The following is a 20,710-nucleotide window of genomic DNA, read 5'->3' as shown; positions in this document are numbered from 1 at the left end:
GACTGTATAATGGTATTTACTATGACATTGAGCAGCACTTCTACTTGGGCACTGAACCGTACATAAGCACTGTTGTGTATAGTTGGGGTGATGGTTTATACCATTTGTTTAGGCAACTCATTCGGCAATGCATTATTAGGCTATGTTCACACAACGTAAGGGACCGGCCGTTCCGTGACCCTGGAACGGCGGATCATCCGGATCTTTCCGGCCGCAGAGGTCTAATGCTGATGCACCCGCATCAGTGCTTCCCATAGGACACAGTGAAGCCAGCGTCCGGAGCCGCTCGCTTCACTGTGTGAACTGACAGGGTTTCCTACAGCCGCAATTCATTGAATTGGGGCCGCAGAAAATTGACATGTCAGTTATTCGCGCCGCCGCACGGATCCCGGCCGGAGCGTATACAATGTGTATACGCTCTGGCCAGGATCCCATTGAAAATAAGACTTTGTTCCACTACACACAAAGTACGGCCGTGGTCGTCGATGGCAACATTTTTAGGCACATTCGATTTACATGGCAGGGATAGATTTATACACCCACACGCGTAAACTAGAGGAGGATAGGAACAACACATACAAATTCAGCTAAGCAGCAACTTAGGAGACAGATGAATGCTCATGTGGTCCTAGTAAATGTTATCCAGCTTTCCCAAAAATGTCTACATAACATCCTGAGAGGACAGCAGATCCTCCCATATGTCTGTAATAGTGAAGCCCAGAGATTTATACCAGTAATGATATCACTGGGTCAGAGAGCTATATGACTCACCCCCTTATTGTAGTAAATCAGACTCACATGTCTCTTCTATAGAAACCAGCAGTCTCCAACCTGCGGCTCTTAAGCTGCTTCAGAACTACAACTTCCAGCATTCCCAGACCAGCCACTGGCTATGTGTCCTGTGCAGTCACTAGTGGGCGGCAGGGGAGCTCTTTTTAACCCTCCTTATTTTTAATACCCATTACTCTTCACCCCTAATTATATATACACACATACATATATTGTATTATATATATATATTTGAGGAGATTCAGATATGCTGTAGGTCTAATAACATGGTACCCCTGTTTCCCTGAGAATAAGAAATAGAGTTTTTGCTGAATTGCTAAGCATAAGGCCTTCCCAGAAAGTAAGACTAAGACAAAGTTTTTCTTTCATCGCCCCCTACCTTCATCGTCCACTGCAGAGCAGCTGCATGCAGGACATGAAGACCCTCACCTGCAGCCCACCTTGATGTTACCTTCTGTAGCGGTCACTTGTAAATGTGTAGGCAAGGCATCAAGAGGCCCGTCCCATACCAGCAGATGTACAGCTGCGCACAGTCTGCTGCTATCCCTTCACGATACTGTACGCTTTCCCTGCTGTGCTATGATGAGCTACTCCTGGTGGCTGGAGGCTGCAATACCATACCTGCTGTGGGAGAGCATTAGAATCTCCAGACTGTACAGTATATAATAAATGTTCACTTTTTTTTGTTCAACAATAAATTTAAATTATTTTTCATGGAAAAATAAGAAATCCCCTGAAAATAAGACTTAGCTCATTTTTGGGGACAAAAAATAAATTAGGCACTGTCTTATTTTCAGGGAAACCGTGTAGAAGGGAAAAAGACTATAGGTGTGTGTGGGTGTGTCTGTGCATAAATCTTTGCACTGTCCTGTTACCTGGACGTTGGTCTTCGGACCGGGATGTCATAGGCACGAACCACATTCACCAGGACCTTGATGTCGCCATCAGACAGGTTCTGGGCAGTGACTTTCTTCCGCTCTTTTCTCCGGGGCTTCAGCGGACGCTTCGGCTCGGCTAACTTGAAGAGGTCCATCCCCAGGAGCCTGAGACATGAGCAGAAACCATGAATGGTGGGCATGTGTAAGATGATATCACTACAGGTCTATCTGTACCACAGTCCTCAGTGGAGCCCTCTGGAGATGGTTTGGAGTTGTGCGACTAGATGTAAAGTGTTGAACACAATGGTTTAGAAGACCCTTCTTTTCAAGCACTGTGTTACTGAATGAACAGAACAGACTCCTTTCCAAAAGCTTATGTCCAGAAAAACAAAGAGCATTTAACAATTCTTACTTAAATTGGTGGGTTTAGCCATTTTATTTTTTTATTTTTTCTATTTTTTAGGTAAACCTGTAGAGGAATAACAAAACACTGCAAAAAGGGAACAGCACTGCAAAAAAGGAAGGACACAGCAAAAAGGAAACGGCACAGCAAAAAAAATTAAGTGTAACTGTCATTTAAAATATTTTTGCAGAAATCAATAGAACAAGCGATTTTAAGAAACTCTATAATAGGTTTTATTAGACAAAAAGCTTCTTTCTGTCCTTAAAAAGCTGTTTGCAGCCTCACCCCCCCTTCTTATCTGCTCATTATGAGGCAAAGTCATCTACATGACAGAGGAGCAAAGTTAAGATGGGTTTGCTGAGTCCATTAGGACCTATGGAGGGGGGAGGGGTTGAGGGGGATGAATGAGCAGGAAGAGGAGACAACCCCTAATTCCAGGTAAGACGTCCTATTGTGCCCTGTGCCTATTTAGTCAACAAAAAACTGCTGAACATCCTGCTTTAAAGACCACTGTTAAAAGGCTTCTATAAGGACTGTGGTATAGAATTCATACTATGTATCACTATGGTACAATACATCACCATAAAGTTGTTACACGTTGCGTAAAGTTGTGATTGGGACAATGCAATGAAATTCGGGAATCTAAGTTCTAGGTCTCATGTCCCTTCAATCAGATATAACCAATGTTTTAAAATTAAGATATAGCTGACAATAGACCATGAGAAATCTCCTGTCTGTCCTAACAGGAACTCATCAGCCATGGTGGAGATATCTTAGCTATTAAGGAATACAAGGCTACGGATGAGTGGTGGCGTCATTTCAAGAGTTAATTACAATTCTATTACAACTTTATGGAAATAGTTTTGTACTTCTTCCTACATAGGCAATAACCAAGGGGTGATCTTATAGGTAACAGCCAAGCTATTGATCTATAATGCAGGGATATGTTTGCATAGCCTTTTACATAAATGCTGGTAGAGGAGGTATGTGTTATGTTCTAGGAATATCCCCTTGGTTCATTGCCAGTGCACAGAGTGAAAACTGGAACAATGATGGATGACATACCCGGAGCCACTAGAACTTAGTATGAAAGGAAAAGCAGAGAGAGTATATACATCAATATAACATACAGACACATGGAGAGAAATGAAGACAACATATCACACCGGAGAATAAAATATCAATGGTACAAGGCCCTCTCTAGAGATAAGCAAACCTTAAGCACGCACAGGTTAGTCCAAACCCGAATGCTCTGCATTTAATAACCGGTGACTGAAGGACTTGGATGCACCTAGGCATAGGCCATAGGCTGCATCCATGATTTCCAGGACGCCCTAAGGCTGCATCCAAGTTCTTCAGTCACTGGTAATTAAATGCAGAGCATTCGGGTTTGGACTAACCTGTGCGTGCTTGAGGTTTGCTCATCTCCACTGAGGTCACTTGTGGTTACTGCATTTCATAGCTTATGAGAATGGTAGATAAGCACATCCATCTAAATGATAATATATAAGAAAAAAGAAAAGAATAAAAAAAAAAAATCTATTCTGCAGCTTCAGTCACTATGAGCGTCATCACATGAGCCAATGCCAAATTAACCAAACTAGGTGTTTTGGCATCTAGGAAAGCAGCATCTAGGCGACAGCCATATTGCTTTTCAACCAGCTTACAAGAAATGGTTATTACTATAACTGGTCTTTTTTTTTCTTTTAAAATAGTTACTGAAACTGAACATTTTAAAGGTATTTAGTGTCACTTTGTGCTGTTAATAATGTCCCCCCCCCCCCTTCATTCAAAGACAATCAATTTGTGGTGAAACATTTCAGTAAGTGACATGACCTCATTCCACAGACTGATGGAGGTTTCTGGGGGGGGAGGATGCTGGACACCCATTCATCAAATACTGGCAGCTTATTGCAACACAATTAATGGCACTTCCTTGAAAACCCCTTTAGTAAGGAAACATTTTGGGGGAGATTTATTAAACTGGTGTAAAGTAGAATTGTCTTTGTATGGTGTCCCACCACTTGTGTTTTCTCTTGTACACCTGTCCTAAAGTTCTCACTCAAGTTAAAGTGGTTGATGTACTACTGTAGTTTCCCCACTAGATGTCTCCACTGTTTATATGTATTACTTCTATGCACAGCTGAAGTTAACGGGTTAACAGTTTTATGTCATGTGATATGTGCTGACCACTCACAGGTGCTCTCTCTGTCCTATCCTGTCTGTCCTCTCTTACACACATACAGCCCTGAAGGAGGAGTTAGCTCTGTGTGGGAGGAAGTAGAAGGAGTTAGTTGTTGGAGGTCCAAGGGGATGGATCCAAGAGAGACTAGCTCTGACAGAGATTGCTTCTACAGCAGTGACCACTATTTTTACTATGCAGTGCTAAGCTACTTTAAGGGGAAAGAAGCCACCTAGGGTCACCCTAGCCCACTACAGGAACGTGTCTAAAAAGTGCAGGGCAGACTCCTGAACCAAGAGGAGCTGACCCCAGTAGGACACAGCTACCAGAGTAAAAGGTCTATGTATCCAACTGCGCAGTGCAGGTCGACTGGGAAGTGTTGGGCACCTGCTACACCTAGATAACCGACGACTGGGTCTCGTGCTACCCACCTAGGACGGGTTCTACGACAATAGGGGGCAGAAGGCGGTCAGACATTGTCTAAATGTGAGTACAAGTAACACTTATCTACTTATATCTGATCTTCAGTTCTGGCAAAGTACAGGATCAACATAGGGCAAGAGCTCCTCTGTCAACTCCTCTTCTCTTCTCTCTACCTCTACAAAGCCCTTCTACTAAGCACCTATTCCTACTCTATTGTCAGCAACCAAGTCGTACCAAGATTTGCACTACTGGTATTAAGTGTACTGTCTACCTGCAACATTATACAGTAAACTGTTCTATTTTCGTATTAAACGCACAGGACTCTGTCTCCTCTGTTTACACCTGAACCCATACACACACACCATTGTCTACCTTGGGTTATTTTTTCCCCTCTCTGTGGGTGGTGGTACCAACATCACGGGTGGGTCAACTACTACTCCAGGTTGCCGAGACAAAAGCCCAAGGGAGCCGCAACAAGTCCGGAGGTTACCGTCCATTGGGAACATAAACCAGCCACAAAACAGGTACCAACATCACACCTGTGCACCTATACAGTGCTGGCGTCACAACAAATAACATCAACACTACTGGCCGAGTACCACAGTTGCCCCTAGCAACCAATCAGATTCTGCCTTTCATTCCTCAAAGATTCTTTGAAAATTGAAAGGTGGAATCTGATTGGTTGCTAAGGGCCACTAAGACAATTCTACTTTACACCAGTTTGATAAATCTCCCCCTTTGTGTTTTAACTTTTTATAGAATTTTCTAGCAAACACAATATTCCTGATGGAAAATTAAACGTTAAGAGATTTTGCTCTTTTTTTTTTTTAGGAATAAGGAGATTCTTGAACTCTGAGATGTTAAAACTTCAACCTTTAGTACTTCATAATTAAAAGCTGTATGGATTCAAAATAGAAAATGAAAATAATACTCTGACGCGTTCTGAACTATGAAAGTTTTTGTTGATACACAGTATTTTGGGCCAAAAGCTCTAAACATGGACCAAAAACTTTTCGTCCAAATGGATCACCTAGCCTTTGGTCTTTTTTTTCAAATTTTTTAGAGGCTTTTTGATCCATTCTGTCAGTTTTTGGGCCATATTTAGACCTTTATATATTACAGTTTATTGATCTAATGTTCCATGGCAGTCATGAAACCATTTTACGCTGCAAAAACAATAGTTGAAAATTCCTGTAATAAATTATGAGACATATATTTACATCTTACCCAAGACTAGGGATGTCCTCTTCAACAACCAAGTCAGAGAGAATAAAATGATGTTTTGCTATCAGGAACCGGTTTATCACAGATTCTCTAACCTGACGACAAACCCGAGAAATAAAATTAGTTGTCACTTATACAGAAAACATCAACACGTGCACTATAAATCTTTATCATTTAGGTCTCTTATATGCTTTGTCATATAGGACTACATAGTGACCCCACGTGAAGCTTCGTAACCCTTGGGTATGAAATGTTATCACATGGGGCCAATCAATAGTGATTTTTAATAATGTAATATTGCAAAGATGATTCATCAGGACGTGCCAATTTAAGTCCAGCTCTGCTGCATCGGCACACATCCACACATTTATTCATGTCAGTGGGTGTTATATACCTTGTGGAGATATTTGGCAACCATAATCCTATGTGTATCTAGATGTGTTTCTGCAGTGCTCATATCCTGGTCCCGTAATTTCTTCTCATATTCCTAGAATATAAAGGAGGGGGGGGGGGGGGTAATAAAAAAAAATCCATATTTATATTTTTAGAAGTCTGACTGATATCTTGCAGCTATGGTTGGACTGGCCAACCAGAGGATCAACGGAGAAGCCCACGTCTGACAACAATGGGGTTCAACCACAAGACTTCTATATAAATACTAATGAATTGGGGTACATCATTTTAGGGAGGGGATTTAATATCCTATAATTCCTAGACATCATCTATATTTATTATCACAGAGTATTTGATCTATAATGATAAATATGACCTCTAACAAGACAGATCGATAGATCGATCATAGCTATAGGAGTTACTGTATGACCTCCAATGGTAGATATGGTGTAAATAACCTCATAGATGGGCCTTCACCAGCAATGGTGGATGGGCTTTCAGAATAATGTGCTTTGGTAGGCCCAAAGTACATGAGTATATGGATATATAGCAGGAACTGTATCTCCTAGTGTTCTTCCCCTTTACTATATACATTTTACCACAAATATCTTGTCTGGAATTTCTCGCTCCTTTATGGGCACCAGCTTGTAGTTGCGGAATTCGGCCACTTCCTGGTTTCGGAGCTGTAGAAGACGGAAACGTTTTGAGTGGCTGAGGTCTTCCTCTGAGACAAAGTCAAACTCCTTCTGCAGCTGCTCGAGTCTGAAGAACTCCGGAACATGTGGGTCCCCACTGTTTGCAATCTAAAACATCATAGGAATAGGAGAACAAATTCATAAAAAGGGATCTAGAAATTCCCATAGGCATTTAATAACCCATTTGAGCAAGTTAAGTAACATAAGCAATATCATAATATGGGCAGATCACGATTGCAATCTATTTTGGGCATTTAGTTGCAATCTATTTTGGGCATTTAGTAGAATATAAAAGGGATTGCCACAGATTAATATCATTGGATTTAAACCAGACACAACACAACAGAATATTTTAGTAATTGGAATGGTTTACAAATGCTCCAGTGTCTAGTTGTTATGCTTGTTATGGAGCCCCCTGCTGTTTTATCCATTATTTCTCAAAACATCGACCCAATGTGTCCAGTGTGAGTGGTCACACATGCTCAGTAGCTCAGACCACCTGGATCCTGTTGTATATGGGCAGTGAAGTGATTCCTGCCAGTAGAAATCTGTGCATTAGAAGCAACATCTTCTCACAAGTACCGGTTATAATACATACAAGTTCTGCCAAAGAATCACTCTGCCCCAAGTGGAAAAAAAATCTGGGCAATGGAACTGAGCTACTGAGCATGTGTGACCACCAGCACTGGACAAGGATGTAACAGCAATATCTAGACAAAGCATTAGAGCATTTTTTATATATTTTTTTTTACAATTGATATGTTTTCTGTGATCTGACAAAAAAAAAAAAAAATTTAACAGTACGACAAACCCATTAAGAAAAATACAATAATTTTCTACTAGAAAATATATCAAAATGATTGGTCACTAAATGACTATACTGTATTGGTGCTATAGGTTTCTACAAAGCGGGAAAATACATTATATGTCTCACCATTATGAGCTGCATGAGAGCTGCATTGTTAGGATCATTGGGATCAAGCTTGGATTCTGCCGCCCACTTGGCTAGTTTCTTCATGTCAGTCAGTCCAGAGGCTCCGATAGAAGACACAGCGTCCATGTTGTTTAAGGCCCTGCCAATGAAGTATAGTAGAATAATGTTGTACTGTGTTAGCCATAGAAAGCAGAAGAAGAGATAAGAAATCAGGCCATACCTTCTAGAGACTAACTCAGTATGTCTGACCAAGGGGGCTAGACTCCTGAAAGCTTACAATCAAATATACCCAGTCAGCCTCTAAAAGGTATCACCTGATTTCTTAAAATCAAAATCTAGTAACATTAAAAAGATAAGATGACCATAAAGTGTCCCTAGCTAGACCTTCCCCAGAGACCAGCTATGATCTGTGGTGAAACCCATTGGTTAGCGTTTAATTTGTTTAATTCACTGCAGCGCCCCCACAGGAGACGTGAAGCATTACAAAAAATATACTAATAATAAATGAGCGAACTTACAGTAAGTTCGGGTTGGTGTGTACCTCAACTATTAGCATTTGACTCCTGGTGGCTGGAGATGATTGATGTAACCCTAGGGCTGCCTGGAAAACATGGGTACAGTAATGGGCTGAATCCATATTTTCCAGGCAGTCCTCAGGCTACATCAACCTTCTCCAACCACCGTGAGTCCAAATACCAATAGTTTGGGTTCACACAAATCCGAACTAACTGTAAGTTCGCTCATATCTAATAATAATTCAGTGCACTGAAAGTCAATGGAAAACCTGAGCTCCCTATGTTCTTCTGTTCCAGCTGAATATACTACAGCCTGAGACAGAGAGCATAATATGTAATTATTATGTACAGCATATTATACCATTACATTTTAGTCAATTCTCATGCAAAGTAGCAGAAAAGGAAGAGAGCTTGTTTTCTGGCGCCACCTATTGGTAGTAAATAGACAGTACCTCCAATAGGTGGCGCCAGAGAGCAGGCTCAAGCTACTTTGCTTACTTTTCTTCAATGGAATGCTGCATGGCCTGTAAGATGTTATTTGTTAGGTTAGTGTTAGTGCTCTCCTCGAGTCCCTGAGGTGCTAACACTTAAGCTGGGTTGGGATTCTGGTATCTGAATGTACATAAGGTTATACTAGTATTATAACTGACATTTTGGGGCCCAATTTTTAATTGGGGCACACAACCTTTATATGTTCCCATAACACAGACGTGAAGAGTACGATTTGATCCGTCCCAGGCACCCACTTACCTCTGTACATTCTGCTGTGATAGTGGGGGGACCAGTGGCACCCCATTCTCCCCCACTGCCCAGGACACACAATATGCAACTTTTCCAGATGTCATCAGAGCCACCTTGTTGCTACCATCAGCCTCAAAGGAAAATGGAACATCTAAAAGAAAGTAAATGAAACTTAATTCATTATTAGGCAATAAATGGTGGCTCATATTGAGGGTAGGGGCTTGTAACATATACTCATACCTGACACCAGTGGTAGCAGCATTAGTACGACTGCCAGGAAGATGATGGGGGTTGGATTTTAGGAGGATAGATTCTATTTTCTCAGGCACCAAAAATGTAGAAATTACTAGCAGACCTGCATCTGTCTCCACCGCTAGGTGTTTGGAGAGATGCTCCTCTCATAGGGTGCGACCCGCTGATCTGCTGATCCCCAGCCCATCATTCACCTTTATATATTATTGCTCTTATTATTTCAGTATGGCTCCCACTATGTATCGTTTTATACAGCCTCGGGGTGGCTGATTTATTGCTTCCTGTATTTCATTACTACCCTGGTGTAATAAAGATAAATTATGGTACGTGACCCCTGACTCTACACATGTAGTATAATAACTGCAGATGTATAACCACAGCTATCTAGTCCTGGTAAGTACAAGAACTGGAGAAAAGGTAGGGGGTCTAAGGGAGTCTTAAAGTATGAGTTCTCTTAAAAAAAAAAAAAAATTGAGTATTTAGTAAATTTAAAGAATCCACAAAAAAAAAAAAAAAAAAAAAAGGGAATTTACCAACACTATTGTTTTTCCAATTTGTTGGGTGTCAGATGTCCAAGATTAAAAGGGGGATTTCTAGGGAAAGTAGGCCATCAATAGACCACGACTACAAAATTCAAAGCGGGGACTTTTGTCTTCTGTACACATTTTACTTCTGGTGCTGTGATAGCTGATAGAGTAGAGAGTGTTGGCACCCCGCCGATCATACAATGGCCTATTATACAGCTATCACCTGCGATGCATGGCTGAGCGTACATGTGTTCTCCAAAAACAGAGGGGAGAAGGTCACTGCCAGATACCTCTAATGGTGGCTTATCTCAACAAAAACAAAAAGGGCCGAGCCCACCACTTCTCAAGACACATCTACCATTGGGTAATACACATCAGTCCTGCCGAAACATCTGGTTTAGCCAACCCTCATCGAAGGTGTGTGGTCCGCCTAACATCAAATCTATGCAAAGTAGTAAAATGTTATACTGTACTTTATCAAGGAAGATAGATTAGAGCGGTGTGGGGCTGGTAGGACACCCCAATAAACCATTGGGGTAGGGAGATTACCTAAATATTTGCCCTGAGGAAGGAAAGTCTGGCTACCGATGGATGAAAAGAATGAATAGGAATAGATAGTTGTTATTGTTTTAGAAGACTAATAATTTAAAGGCTTTGCCAGTATTAACCCCATTAAAGATTTTGTTCAACGCCACAAATGGATTCCGATGGTTCATTTCACTCAATCTCAAATGGGCGGCTCAAGAGGCCTGAACTATGACCATATACACAGCAATTTATATCACTGCAGACATACTGTATCCATCAAACAATATCAATTTCAATGGTATAATACTAGATCAGCAAATGATTACATAATGATTTCCTGATTCTAAATATTATATATCCCGAATTTTTGAGTGGATCTGGCGGAATACTCTTTCTCCGGGGGCCCAATAGCAGCTGCATGGCTTGCCTCTATAGGTATATGCGTGGTTATCTGTACAACGATCAAGTATATAGCCCTTCCCCATTTATATAAAGAGGCAAATAATAGGCTGCAAAGACCAGGCAGTATGGTTTATTCAAACCCTTGTGTTCAATGTCATCTAGAATAAATATAAAGACTGACTGCCATATTGTTATGATATACAACATCTAGACAGAGACATATGTAACATGTCCTTACCGCTGCCAACTCCTTCATGATCATACATGACCCTCTGGTTACTGCTAAACTCTATCTCCTCCACTGGGGCTCTGCCAGTTAATACAGTGGTCTCCGGGATAGGTACAAAAACCTCTGCCAGTAGGGTGCCACCGCCATGTCCTGCTGTTTCATAGATCTAAAGAAAAAAAAAACACATGTACCTTATGAACACATAGTAACACTACAATGCAAGAGAAAGGTTTCATGTCTAAAATATATTAGCGATTGATGACAAAGTGGATTTTTATGTTATTGACAATTTTGTGATTTTTATGACCCAACGAAGAACATTGCATGCTGCATAGTGTGATCCATCGGGGTTATTATAAAGGGTTACACAATCCCATTAGAAATTATTACTATTTCCCATGACTGGAGTTCCTTCCCACCAGCTTCTAAAATTCCTCTTCTTACTTGAAGACATAAGATTGTGGAATAAGACATTCTGTATACACATACTATAGACAGACTGTCCTTGTACATGTATGGAGGTCAGTGTGCTCATGTGCCCAGCAGTACCTGTAGCTTTATGCTCTCCGGCCAGTTATAGATCTGTAAATTAAAGATCTGTCCAAGATGGACCCTGAAGTCTGATCCCAGCCGATTGGTCACAGTTCTGGACACCTCCTTGTTGTTGAACAGGATCTTGATGAACAATGAGTGTTTCTGGAGATCTTCACGTCTCGATACTTCTGCCCTGTAATTGGAGAGGGGAACATTATTTACTAGAAACATAAAAAAGAGGATTTTTGTACTCACCGTAAAATCCCTTTCTTGTGGCTTCATTGGGGGACACAGCACCTGTGGGTATAGGCTACTGCCACTAGGAGGCGACACTAGACAGAAGAAGAAGTGACTCCGCCTGGCAGGCTATACCCCTCCTACAGACACCAGGCTAACTCAGTTTAGTCACAAGCAGTAGGAAAAGTAAAGAAAACAACCTCAAAATAACAGGGTGGGAGCTGTGTCCCCCAATGAAGCCACAAGAAAGGGATTTTACGGTGAGTACAAAAATCCTCTTTTCTTGTGCCTGTCATTGGGGGACACAGCACCTGTGGGACGTACAAAAGCAGTCCCAGAGGGTGGGGAAATCAGATGACAATCCCCATGCGGCCTGCCTAACACACGGCAGCCTGCAGAACCTTGTGGCCCAGACTGGCGTCAGAGGAAGCCAGGATATGGACCTGATAAAACTTTGTAAAAATGTGAACTGAAGATCAGGTGGCGGCCTTGCAGACCTGGGACACCGAGGCCTGATGGCGAACCGCCCAAGAGGCCCCCACAGCCCGAGCAGAAAAAAGCGGTGACCCGCACCGCCACGAACACGGTAGGCTTCTGCGATGGCCGTCCTGATCCAACGCCTAATGGTGGTCTTGGAGGCAGCCAGCCCCTTGCGCGGACCCGACGAGACCACGAACAGGAAATCCGAGTGGCGGGAAGGAAGCAGTGACTGACAAGTAGATCCGTATGGCCCGGACAAGGTCCAAACAATGCAGGGACCGTTCCCTAGGATGGGAGGGCGCAGGGCAAAAAGAGGGGAGAAAGATGTCCTCATTAAGGTGGAATGCAGACACGACCTTCGGCAGGAAGGAAGGAGGAGGGCGAAGCACAACCTTGTCCTTGTGACGGACCAGATAAGGGGAGCGACAAGAGAGCGCTGCCAGTTCAGACAACTTACGGATGGACGTAAACGCCACCAAGAATGCAACCTTCCAAGAAAGGAAACAAAGAGACACCTCCCGTAGAGGCTCAAAGGGAGGACCTTGCAGAACCTCGAGGACTAAATTAAGGTCCCAGGGCTCTACAGACTGTTGAAAAGGGGGGGGCCAAATGGACCACCCCCTGAGAAAAGTCTTCACCTGAGGGCGGAAATCAAGAGAACGCAAGGTGGAATGACTGAGGCCTTTGTCCAGACTGGATTGCAAAAAAAGAAAGAATCTTGGTCGCGGAACACACCAAGGGGTGAAAATTATTCTGTGCACACCAAGAAAAGAAGGCCTTCCATACGCGATGGTAGTTCCGAGCCGACTGAGGCTTGCGGGCATTAAGCATGGTTTGGATGACTGGCTCCGAAAACCCCCAAAATCTCAATACCGCAGCTTCAACAGCCACGCCATAAAACTCAGCTGAGGTAAATTAGGGTGGAATATTGGCCCTTGTGAAAGGAGGTCAGTCCACAGGGGAAGACGCCAGGGGGCGTCGGCGAGGAGGTGCACTACGCCGATGCACGAGGACCGGCGCAGCCAGTCTGGAGCGACAAGAATGGCAGGAAAGCTAAGTGCCTTGATGCGCTTCAGGACTCGTGGGAGAATGGGCAGAGGAGGAAAGGCGCAAACCAGGGAGAACTGCTCCCATGGGGTCACCAAGGCGTCCACCGAGAACGCGCGAGGATCCCGGGCTCGAGTCACATAGGTGGGGAGTTTGTGGTTCAGCCTGGAGGCGAAGAGATCCACGTCTGGGAATCCCCACCGCCGGCAGATTTAAAGAAACACCCCGGGATGAAGAGCCCATTCGCCGTGATCCAGTCTTTCGCGGCTGAGATAGTCCGCCGCCCAATTGTCCACCCCGGGAACGTGGACTGCCGAGAGAGCTGGAACAAAAACGCTCCGCCCAACGGGGAATGCGAGCGGCCTCGGTCATGACAGAGGGGCTCCTGGTACCGTCTTGACGGTTCAGATAAGCAACGGCGGTGACGTTGTCGGTCTGAACACGGACCGGGAAACCCCTCAGGAGATCGGTCCACTTAAGACAGGGCGAGGAAGATGGCCCGGAGCTCCAGGATATTGATGTGAAGCCGAGCCTCCATCGGTGACCAAGAGCCCTGAGCCGCGTGGCACGCGAAGACAGCCCCCCCACCCGGACAGGCTGGCATCCGTAGAGATGACCAGCCAATTGAGGGGGAGAAAGGACCACTGGAGACGTCAACCACCAAAAAAGCTCCCTGCGAACAGCAGGCGACAGGAGGATCTCCTTGTGGAGAGACAGAGGGGGCCTGGCCCACTGAAATAGAATCGCTCGCTGCAGAGGGTGCGAATGAAACTGAGCGAAGGGTATCGCCTCGAAAGGGGAGACCATCTTGCCCAGGACTCACATGCAAAGGCGAATGGAACAGGCAACCTTGTTGGGAGGAAGGAGAACGCGTGCAGTCTCTGTGTTGAATAGCATCCAGAGAAACTCCATAGAGCGGGTGGAAAGTAGGGAAGATTGTTGGCAATTGATCACCCAACCGAAATTGGTCAGGAGATCAAGTGTGATCTGGAGACTGGACAGAGTGTCCTGTTTGGAGCGGCCCTTTACAAAGAGGTCGTCCAGGTAGGGCAAGATAGCCACCCCCTTTGACCGAAGCAGAGGCATCAAGGTGCAAGGATCTTGGTAAAGACTTGAGGTGCCGTGGCTAGCCCAAAGGGCAGGGCAACGAATTGGAAATGTCGAGAACAGACGGTGAAACGTAGAAAACGTTGATGACTGGCTGCGATGGGAACATGCAGATAGGCGTCGCGGATGTCTATAGACGCAAGAAATTCGTCCTGCTCTAGAGACGCGACCACTAATCACAAGGATTCCATGCGGAACTGCCGAAGGCGAACAAACCTGTTCAGCCACTTCAAATTCAGGATAGGACGGACCGAACTGTCCTTTTTGGGGACTGTGAACAGATTGGAAAAGAATCCCTGTAAGCGCTCAGAGGGAGGGACTGTGACCACAACTCCTTGAGCTAGGAGATTCTGAACCGCCTGAAAAAGCTCGGAAAGCTGTGCCGAAGAGCGTTGGAGATTTGATGGAAAAACGTGAGGCGGCGGAAAGAACCCGAACTCGAATTTGTATCCTGAAGACATTACCTCCCGAACCCACACATCGGACATATGAGCCAAATCTCCTTGAAGGAGAGCAGAAGACCCCCTACTTGAGGGAGAGACCTGAGTGGGGAAGGACCTTCAGGAAGAAGACTTGGGGGCAGGACCCTTAGAAGGGCGAGAACAGGGCTGCCAGGATGGGCGGGGTTTGAAGGAGGGCTTCCTAGAAGGAGCCGGAGACATATCCTTAGCCGGGCGACAACGTGTCGGAGGCTCAAGGGAGCGGAAATGACTGGAACGCCTGAGAGACTGAGGGCGCCGGGACCGGTTCTGAGGGAGCAGGGAGCTCTTCCCCCCCGGTAGCGTCCGAGACTATTCAATCCAGCTGCTCACCAAAAAGTCTGTTTCCTGCAAAGGGAAGAGAAGTCAGAGCCTCCTTGGAGGCGGCGTCAGCTGACCAGGATTTTAGCCAGACCGAGCGTCGGATGGCTAGAGAGTTTGCCAGGGCGCGAGCAGAAAAAACGAGCGGCTTCCTGAGAAGCGTCACACAAGTATTTGGACGCATGCAGAATCTGCGAGCCCAGAGACAGGAGATCCTCGCGTGGAGTGTACAGGGAGAGGTCAGGACTAACTGCCTGACCCAAGAGGAACCAGCCTTGCTGACCCAGGATGCAGCAAGGGTAGGACGCCGGTCCGAACCAGCTGCAATAAAGACCGACTTCGAAAAAGTGTCGATTTCCTTGTCCACTGGGTCAGTGAGTGAAGCACCATCTGCCAGAGGCAGAGTAGTAGACTTGGAAAGTCGTGAAACCGGAGGGTCCACAGATGGGGGCACCGTCCATGTAGAGACCAAGTCAGGGGAGAAGGGAAACAAAGCCTCGGCACGCTTAGAGGATGGAATCCGCCGGTCAGGGTGTTTCCACTCCTTGGCTAGAAGATCCTCAAATCCTTATGACCAGGAAAAACCAAGGGTTGTTGCTTATGGCAACTGAAGGAGACTTCACTCTTGGATGTAGAAGGGGGCTCTTCATCAATATGCAAGGTGTCCCGCACTGCACGGATCAAGGCTTGCACTGCAGAGGCCAGCTGATCCTCCCTGTCAGACTCTGAAGCAGAGTCAGAGGGGTCCCCCGAGGTGGCGGAGAGGGGTCGCTGGGAAGCAGAACCGCCTGCAGTGGATCTGTCGGAGAAGGGTCTGAAGAACACCTAGAGGGTGACCGTGAGACAGAGTCTTGGTCTCTTATGGGATCGTCCTCTGGAAGGGAAGTCAGGAGATACCCTGGAGGACCCCGCTGCTGGGGGCGCCTGGGAGGGCAACCGCTCAATGACATGAATCATGACCTGAGACAGCTAGAGAGGTCACCGATCGCCTGGGACAGGGACCTAGCCAACTCAGGAGAGGCTAAATCTGAACCTGGAGGGGGGGGGGGGGGGCTCCTGGGAGTTGGCACCAGGGTTAAGGCACAGCAGGCAGAGGGAACTTCTTAATGCAACGAACACATGCAAAGTGTGTCGTCACAGCCGCGGGAGCGAGCTGCCTAGGGGGGTCGTCCCGGGGACCAGACATAGTAGCTAGGGCTGTTAGCCTGGGGAGTGGGTGAGGGGGATATCACCCACTGGGTGAACCTACCCGACCGTGGAACTGCTGCCGTGCTGGATGCTGGACTGGATTCTAGCTGCTGCACGCTGGTGCTGCTGTTGCACAGGGAGTTGTAGCTGCTGTACTGGAGCTGCTGTTGCACAGGGAGTTGTAGCTGCTGTACTGGAGCTGCTGTTGCACAGGGAGTTGTAGCTGCTGTACTGGAGCAGCTGTTGCATAGGGAGTTGTAGCTGCTGTAGTGGAGCTGAAGCTGCTGCTTGGGAGCTGTGGGGCTGACAGTCTGTGATAGCAGCAGGAGACCACAAGCTGCTTGGCTGCAGGGGAGAGGAGGAGGAAGGGAGGGGGCACAGGGAGGAGAAGGTGGGGGCTACACCAATAGGAACTGGGCAGGCGGGCGGGCGCTCCGCCCCCGTGACGTCACGGCTGCGCGCCGATGCGGCCTAGCTCCGGGAGAAGCCGGGGCCTAAATTTATGGAGCAGGCCGGCGGCGGCAGGATGCCGGCGCGGAGCGCTAGAAGACGCGGTCGCCCAGCTAGCCCCGGCAGCTGCTGCCCTTGTGCCACCCCTGGCAGAGACACCACGACCAGGGGGGGAAAGTAAGTCAGAGACCCCCCCGGAGACCCCTGTGCTGTGAGGCGGGGGGAGGAAGGGATTCCACCCTGACTAAACCTCTGACAGCAATGTCCCTAAGGACACTGCGCAGGACGACACCCCAGGAGAGATAGAGACCCCAGGAGGGGGAAGAGGGTTCCTAAAGAACGCTAGGCAGGACAATCCCCCCAAGAAGGAAGGGGGGGGGGGGGGGGGAGACCCCAAAGAGAAGACTTGGGGCAGGTGGGACAGAGGAGATACTCACCTGTCCGGCGGCTTCAGGTGCGCGCAGGGTCACCCCTTCGGTCACCTCGCACCTGGGTGGGGTACCGGCATCCTGCCGCAGGGAGCGGCGGTGGGGGACAGGTGACCGGCGCAGGGAAATAAAAACTTTCCGTGCACCCTCAGAGGGAAGCTACGTCTGGTGTGGCAGCCCACGCCGACGGTCCCCCTGATAACCTAGAAAGAAAGAGAAAGAAATAAAACTAAAATAATAAAGAGGTGCATGGCACCTGTGTCTACCTCCTACGGACACTAGACTAAAACTGAGTTAGCCTGGTGTCTGTAGGAGGGGTATAGCCTGCCAGGCGGAGTCACTTCTTCTTCTGTCTAGTGTCGCCTCCTAGTGGCAGTAGCCTATACCCACAGGTGCTGTGTCCCCCAATGACAGGCACAAGAAAAACATTCTACCATAGTAATATAGCAACATTTCGGGTGAAACGTACTGGCTGACGAGACACTTGCTGTTCTTATGACAAAAATTTGTGCCGACCATGCAATACTTTTCTTTCAATGAAGTAATGTAACAGGTTGGCAGTGATATTTTTTATTCGTATGAACCCAAGCAATAGAAGACGCTTCATTTTTAGTCGTCAATGTCACCACTGAACTACAGACTACAACAGGTTATAAGGGCGATGGCTCCGAACCACTACTACATGTGGTCACTGATATCAGGTTATCACACTCCAGCGAAGTCATTTGAGCATGGGAAAGATCACTAATCACTGTGAAACGCGTCAGCCAAGTTGTTACACTTTCAATTCAATGTTTATCCCCGACTGCGACCATCTTACCTTGGACACATGTTGTTGGGGGTGACTGTCCCAGAAAGGCTCAGTTCAGGATGAAGAATAGGTTCTCCAGGTCTCCTCCTGATGTTCGCTGCTTTATCACGAACCTGTACTTCTATGTCTTGTCTGTCCACCAGAGGTGGGGGGAAGGGTTTGGTAGGCTCTTCTCCTACATGTCCACCATCTGCCTCCTCCTCCTCATCTTCTACACCCTCCTTTCTTTTTTTATTCTTCATTTTCTATGTACATATTAAATATTACAGCTTAAAGGAGAAGTCTGGTGAAAACTTTTATTAAAGTATTGTATTGCCCGTCCCAAAAGTTATACAAATCACCATTATACACTTATTATGGGAAATGCACATAAAGTGTTTTTTTTCCTTGCACTTACTACTGCATCAAGGCTTCACTTCCTGGATAAAATGGTAATGTCACTTCCTGGATAACATGGTGATGTCACGCCCCGACTCCCAGAGCTGTGCGGGCTGTGGCTGCTGGAGAGGATGATGGCAGGGGGACACTGAGGGACACAGGGCACTGGAGGGACACTGAGCATCCCTCTGCCATCATCCTCTCCAGCAGCCACGGCCCGCACAGCTCTGGGAGTTGGGTCGTGACATCACCATGTTATCCAGGAAGTGAAGCCTTGATGCAGTAGTAAGTGCAGGGAAAAAAGCACTTTATAAGCATTTCCCATAAGTGTATATTGGTGATTTGTATAACTTTTGGGGGACAATATAATATTTCAATAAAAATTTTGACCAGACTTCTCCTTTAACGATAGCAATTAAAAAAAACTATGGCCCACCAATGAAGGTTAATAAAGGGAACTTTAAATTGGGGTTGATAGATCAGACAAGTTATTAGGGCAACATGGCTACTAAAGAACAAAGGCAGGATGATGGCATTCAGAAAAAGACACCTAGCTCAGACTAATGCTGTCTATACACATTTATTTAAAGTCAGTGGGATGAACCGACTAATGTGTATGTCATGACTTTTCCATGACAGAAGAGTCTGGCATGTTGGATTTTAACATAAAAAATGCATATCTATCTATCACAAATGTGAGACCACATGTCCCCTGTGCCCCTCCTATTATGTCCCCTGTGCCCCTCCTGGCCTTTATACCTGGGCCCTTTTCCATGCCTTCCATTGCTGAACATCTTGCTTGTATTGCTTCACATTCTTCTCATACTCCTCCACATGTTCTTCCATTAGCTCACTTATCTCAGCTTGAATTTCAGCCTCATACGCTTCTTCGTCCACTTTTCTATTAACTTCTTCCCTACGATCAAAACATACTTTAATATTTTCTGTAACTTTTATGAGTCTTCTCAGTCTGTCACACATGTCCTGCACATGTTTCAGACCTGGTTTAAAAAATGAAAATCTGGCAAATCTTAAAAATATTTTTTTTTCTGTATACAATGCCTGCAATCCATTTACGTATGGCATCCTGGGCTCTGTTCAATGCTTGTATATATCCGATGACAACATTAGAACGTTAACTCCAATAACATGGCCACACAGTATGGAAACATTGCCTCAAGCATTGGAGCGCTCATGATAGGTTACAATGAGGGTTCTGTGCAGCACATGGAGAAGCCTTACTATAAAGGAATGTATGGAAAACATGGATGTGGTAACAGCACTGGCATAAGCGATCAAACGCATCTCACTACAGTTCTAGACATTCTGGAATCCACCTCACTACAGTTCTAGACATTCTGGAATCCACCTCACTACAATTCTAGACATTCCAAAATGCATCTTGCTTCATCTGCAAGCATGGAGGTGGTCACAAGTGATCAAAAGCAGCTGACCACATTTATATACATTCTGGAATGTTCTTACGACATCTCTGTCCATTCTAGAATGCATCCTGCTACATTGCTAGAAATCCTAGAATGCGCTTATAAAATTTCCTGAGATTCTATTTCTTGAGTATAATTCTATACATTCAAGAAAGATTCTCCCCCCCCCCCCCCCCCCCCCGAAGCCCTAAGAAGGGGGGACATGACCTATAACCGCTGCAGTCTTGCCTGTATAATGCTATACACTTAAGCACAGGTGGTTCTACTCTAAGAGGGGGGAGTATATGCCTAGTGTATTGCTATGAGAGCGGTGGGGTTTAGGAATAGATTTAACTTCCTGTTTTGTCTCCCCTTTCCTTCCTCTCAAAAAAAAAGATCTGGAGTAAAACATTTCCCTTCTGCCTTTCCCCTTTTTAAATTTTTACTCTACAACTGATTCTCTTTTTACAAGTGTAATAATGCACATATTATTGTACATGTTATCTGTTTGTGCATAATGACAATTTTATTTTCATTTGATTAGTTACAGTTTGGCATTGACCATTTAAGCCCAAGGGAAGGGCAATCCTTCAGCATCAGTTCCCTAGAGTTTTCCTCCACAATGGGTTTTTCCTCTCGAGGATTAGCTTTGTTTTGCCCAATTTTCAGTCTGTGTCTGGACTTGTAGTTCTAAGTTATACATTAAGGGCA

At 45.6% G+C, this 20,710-nt stretch overlaps 1 protein-coding gene across 1 annotated transcript in view; it reads right to left on the bottom strand.

Annotated features, from left to right (window-relative positions):
• The window catches only part of CC2D2A (coiled-coil and C2 domain containing 2A), a 54,658-nt gene that overhangs the window by 14,366 nt on the left and 19,582 nt on the right, over window positions 1-20,710 (bottom strand). The window contains exons 14-23 of the mRNA XM_069977426.1: window positions 19,335-19,491; window positions 18,207-18,442; window positions 11,665-11,842; window positions 11,125-11,281; window positions 9,187-9,328; window positions 7,922-8,060; window positions 6,892-7,095; window positions 6,294-6,386; window positions 5,903-5,994; window positions 1,665-1,832 (exon numbers count right to left, since the gene is read on the bottom strand). Of these exons, the coding sequence (XP_069833527.1) occupies window positions 1,665-1,832; window positions 5,903-5,994; window positions 6,294-6,386; window positions 6,892-7,095; window positions 7,922-8,060; window positions 9,187-9,328; window positions 11,125-11,281; window positions 11,665-11,842; window positions 18,207-18,442; window positions 19,335-19,491 (1,566 nt within the window). The remainder of the gene's footprint in view (window positions 1-1,664; window positions 1,833-5,902; window positions 5,995-6,293; window positions 6,387-6,891; window positions 7,096-7,921; window positions 8,061-9,186; window positions 9,329-11,124; window positions 11,282-11,664; window positions 11,843-18,206; window positions 18,443-19,334; window positions 19,492-20,710) is intronic.

This window comes from Dendropsophus ebraccatus, chromosome 7 (assembly GCF_027789765.1).
Source record: "Dendropsophus ebraccatus isolate aDenEbr1 chromosome 7, aDenEbr1.pat, whole genome shotgun sequence".
NCBI lineage: Eukaryota > Metazoa > Chordata > Amphibia > Anura > Hylidae > Dendropsophus > Dendropsophus ebraccatus.
This window is presented reverse-complemented; position numbering and strand designations above follow the sequence as displayed.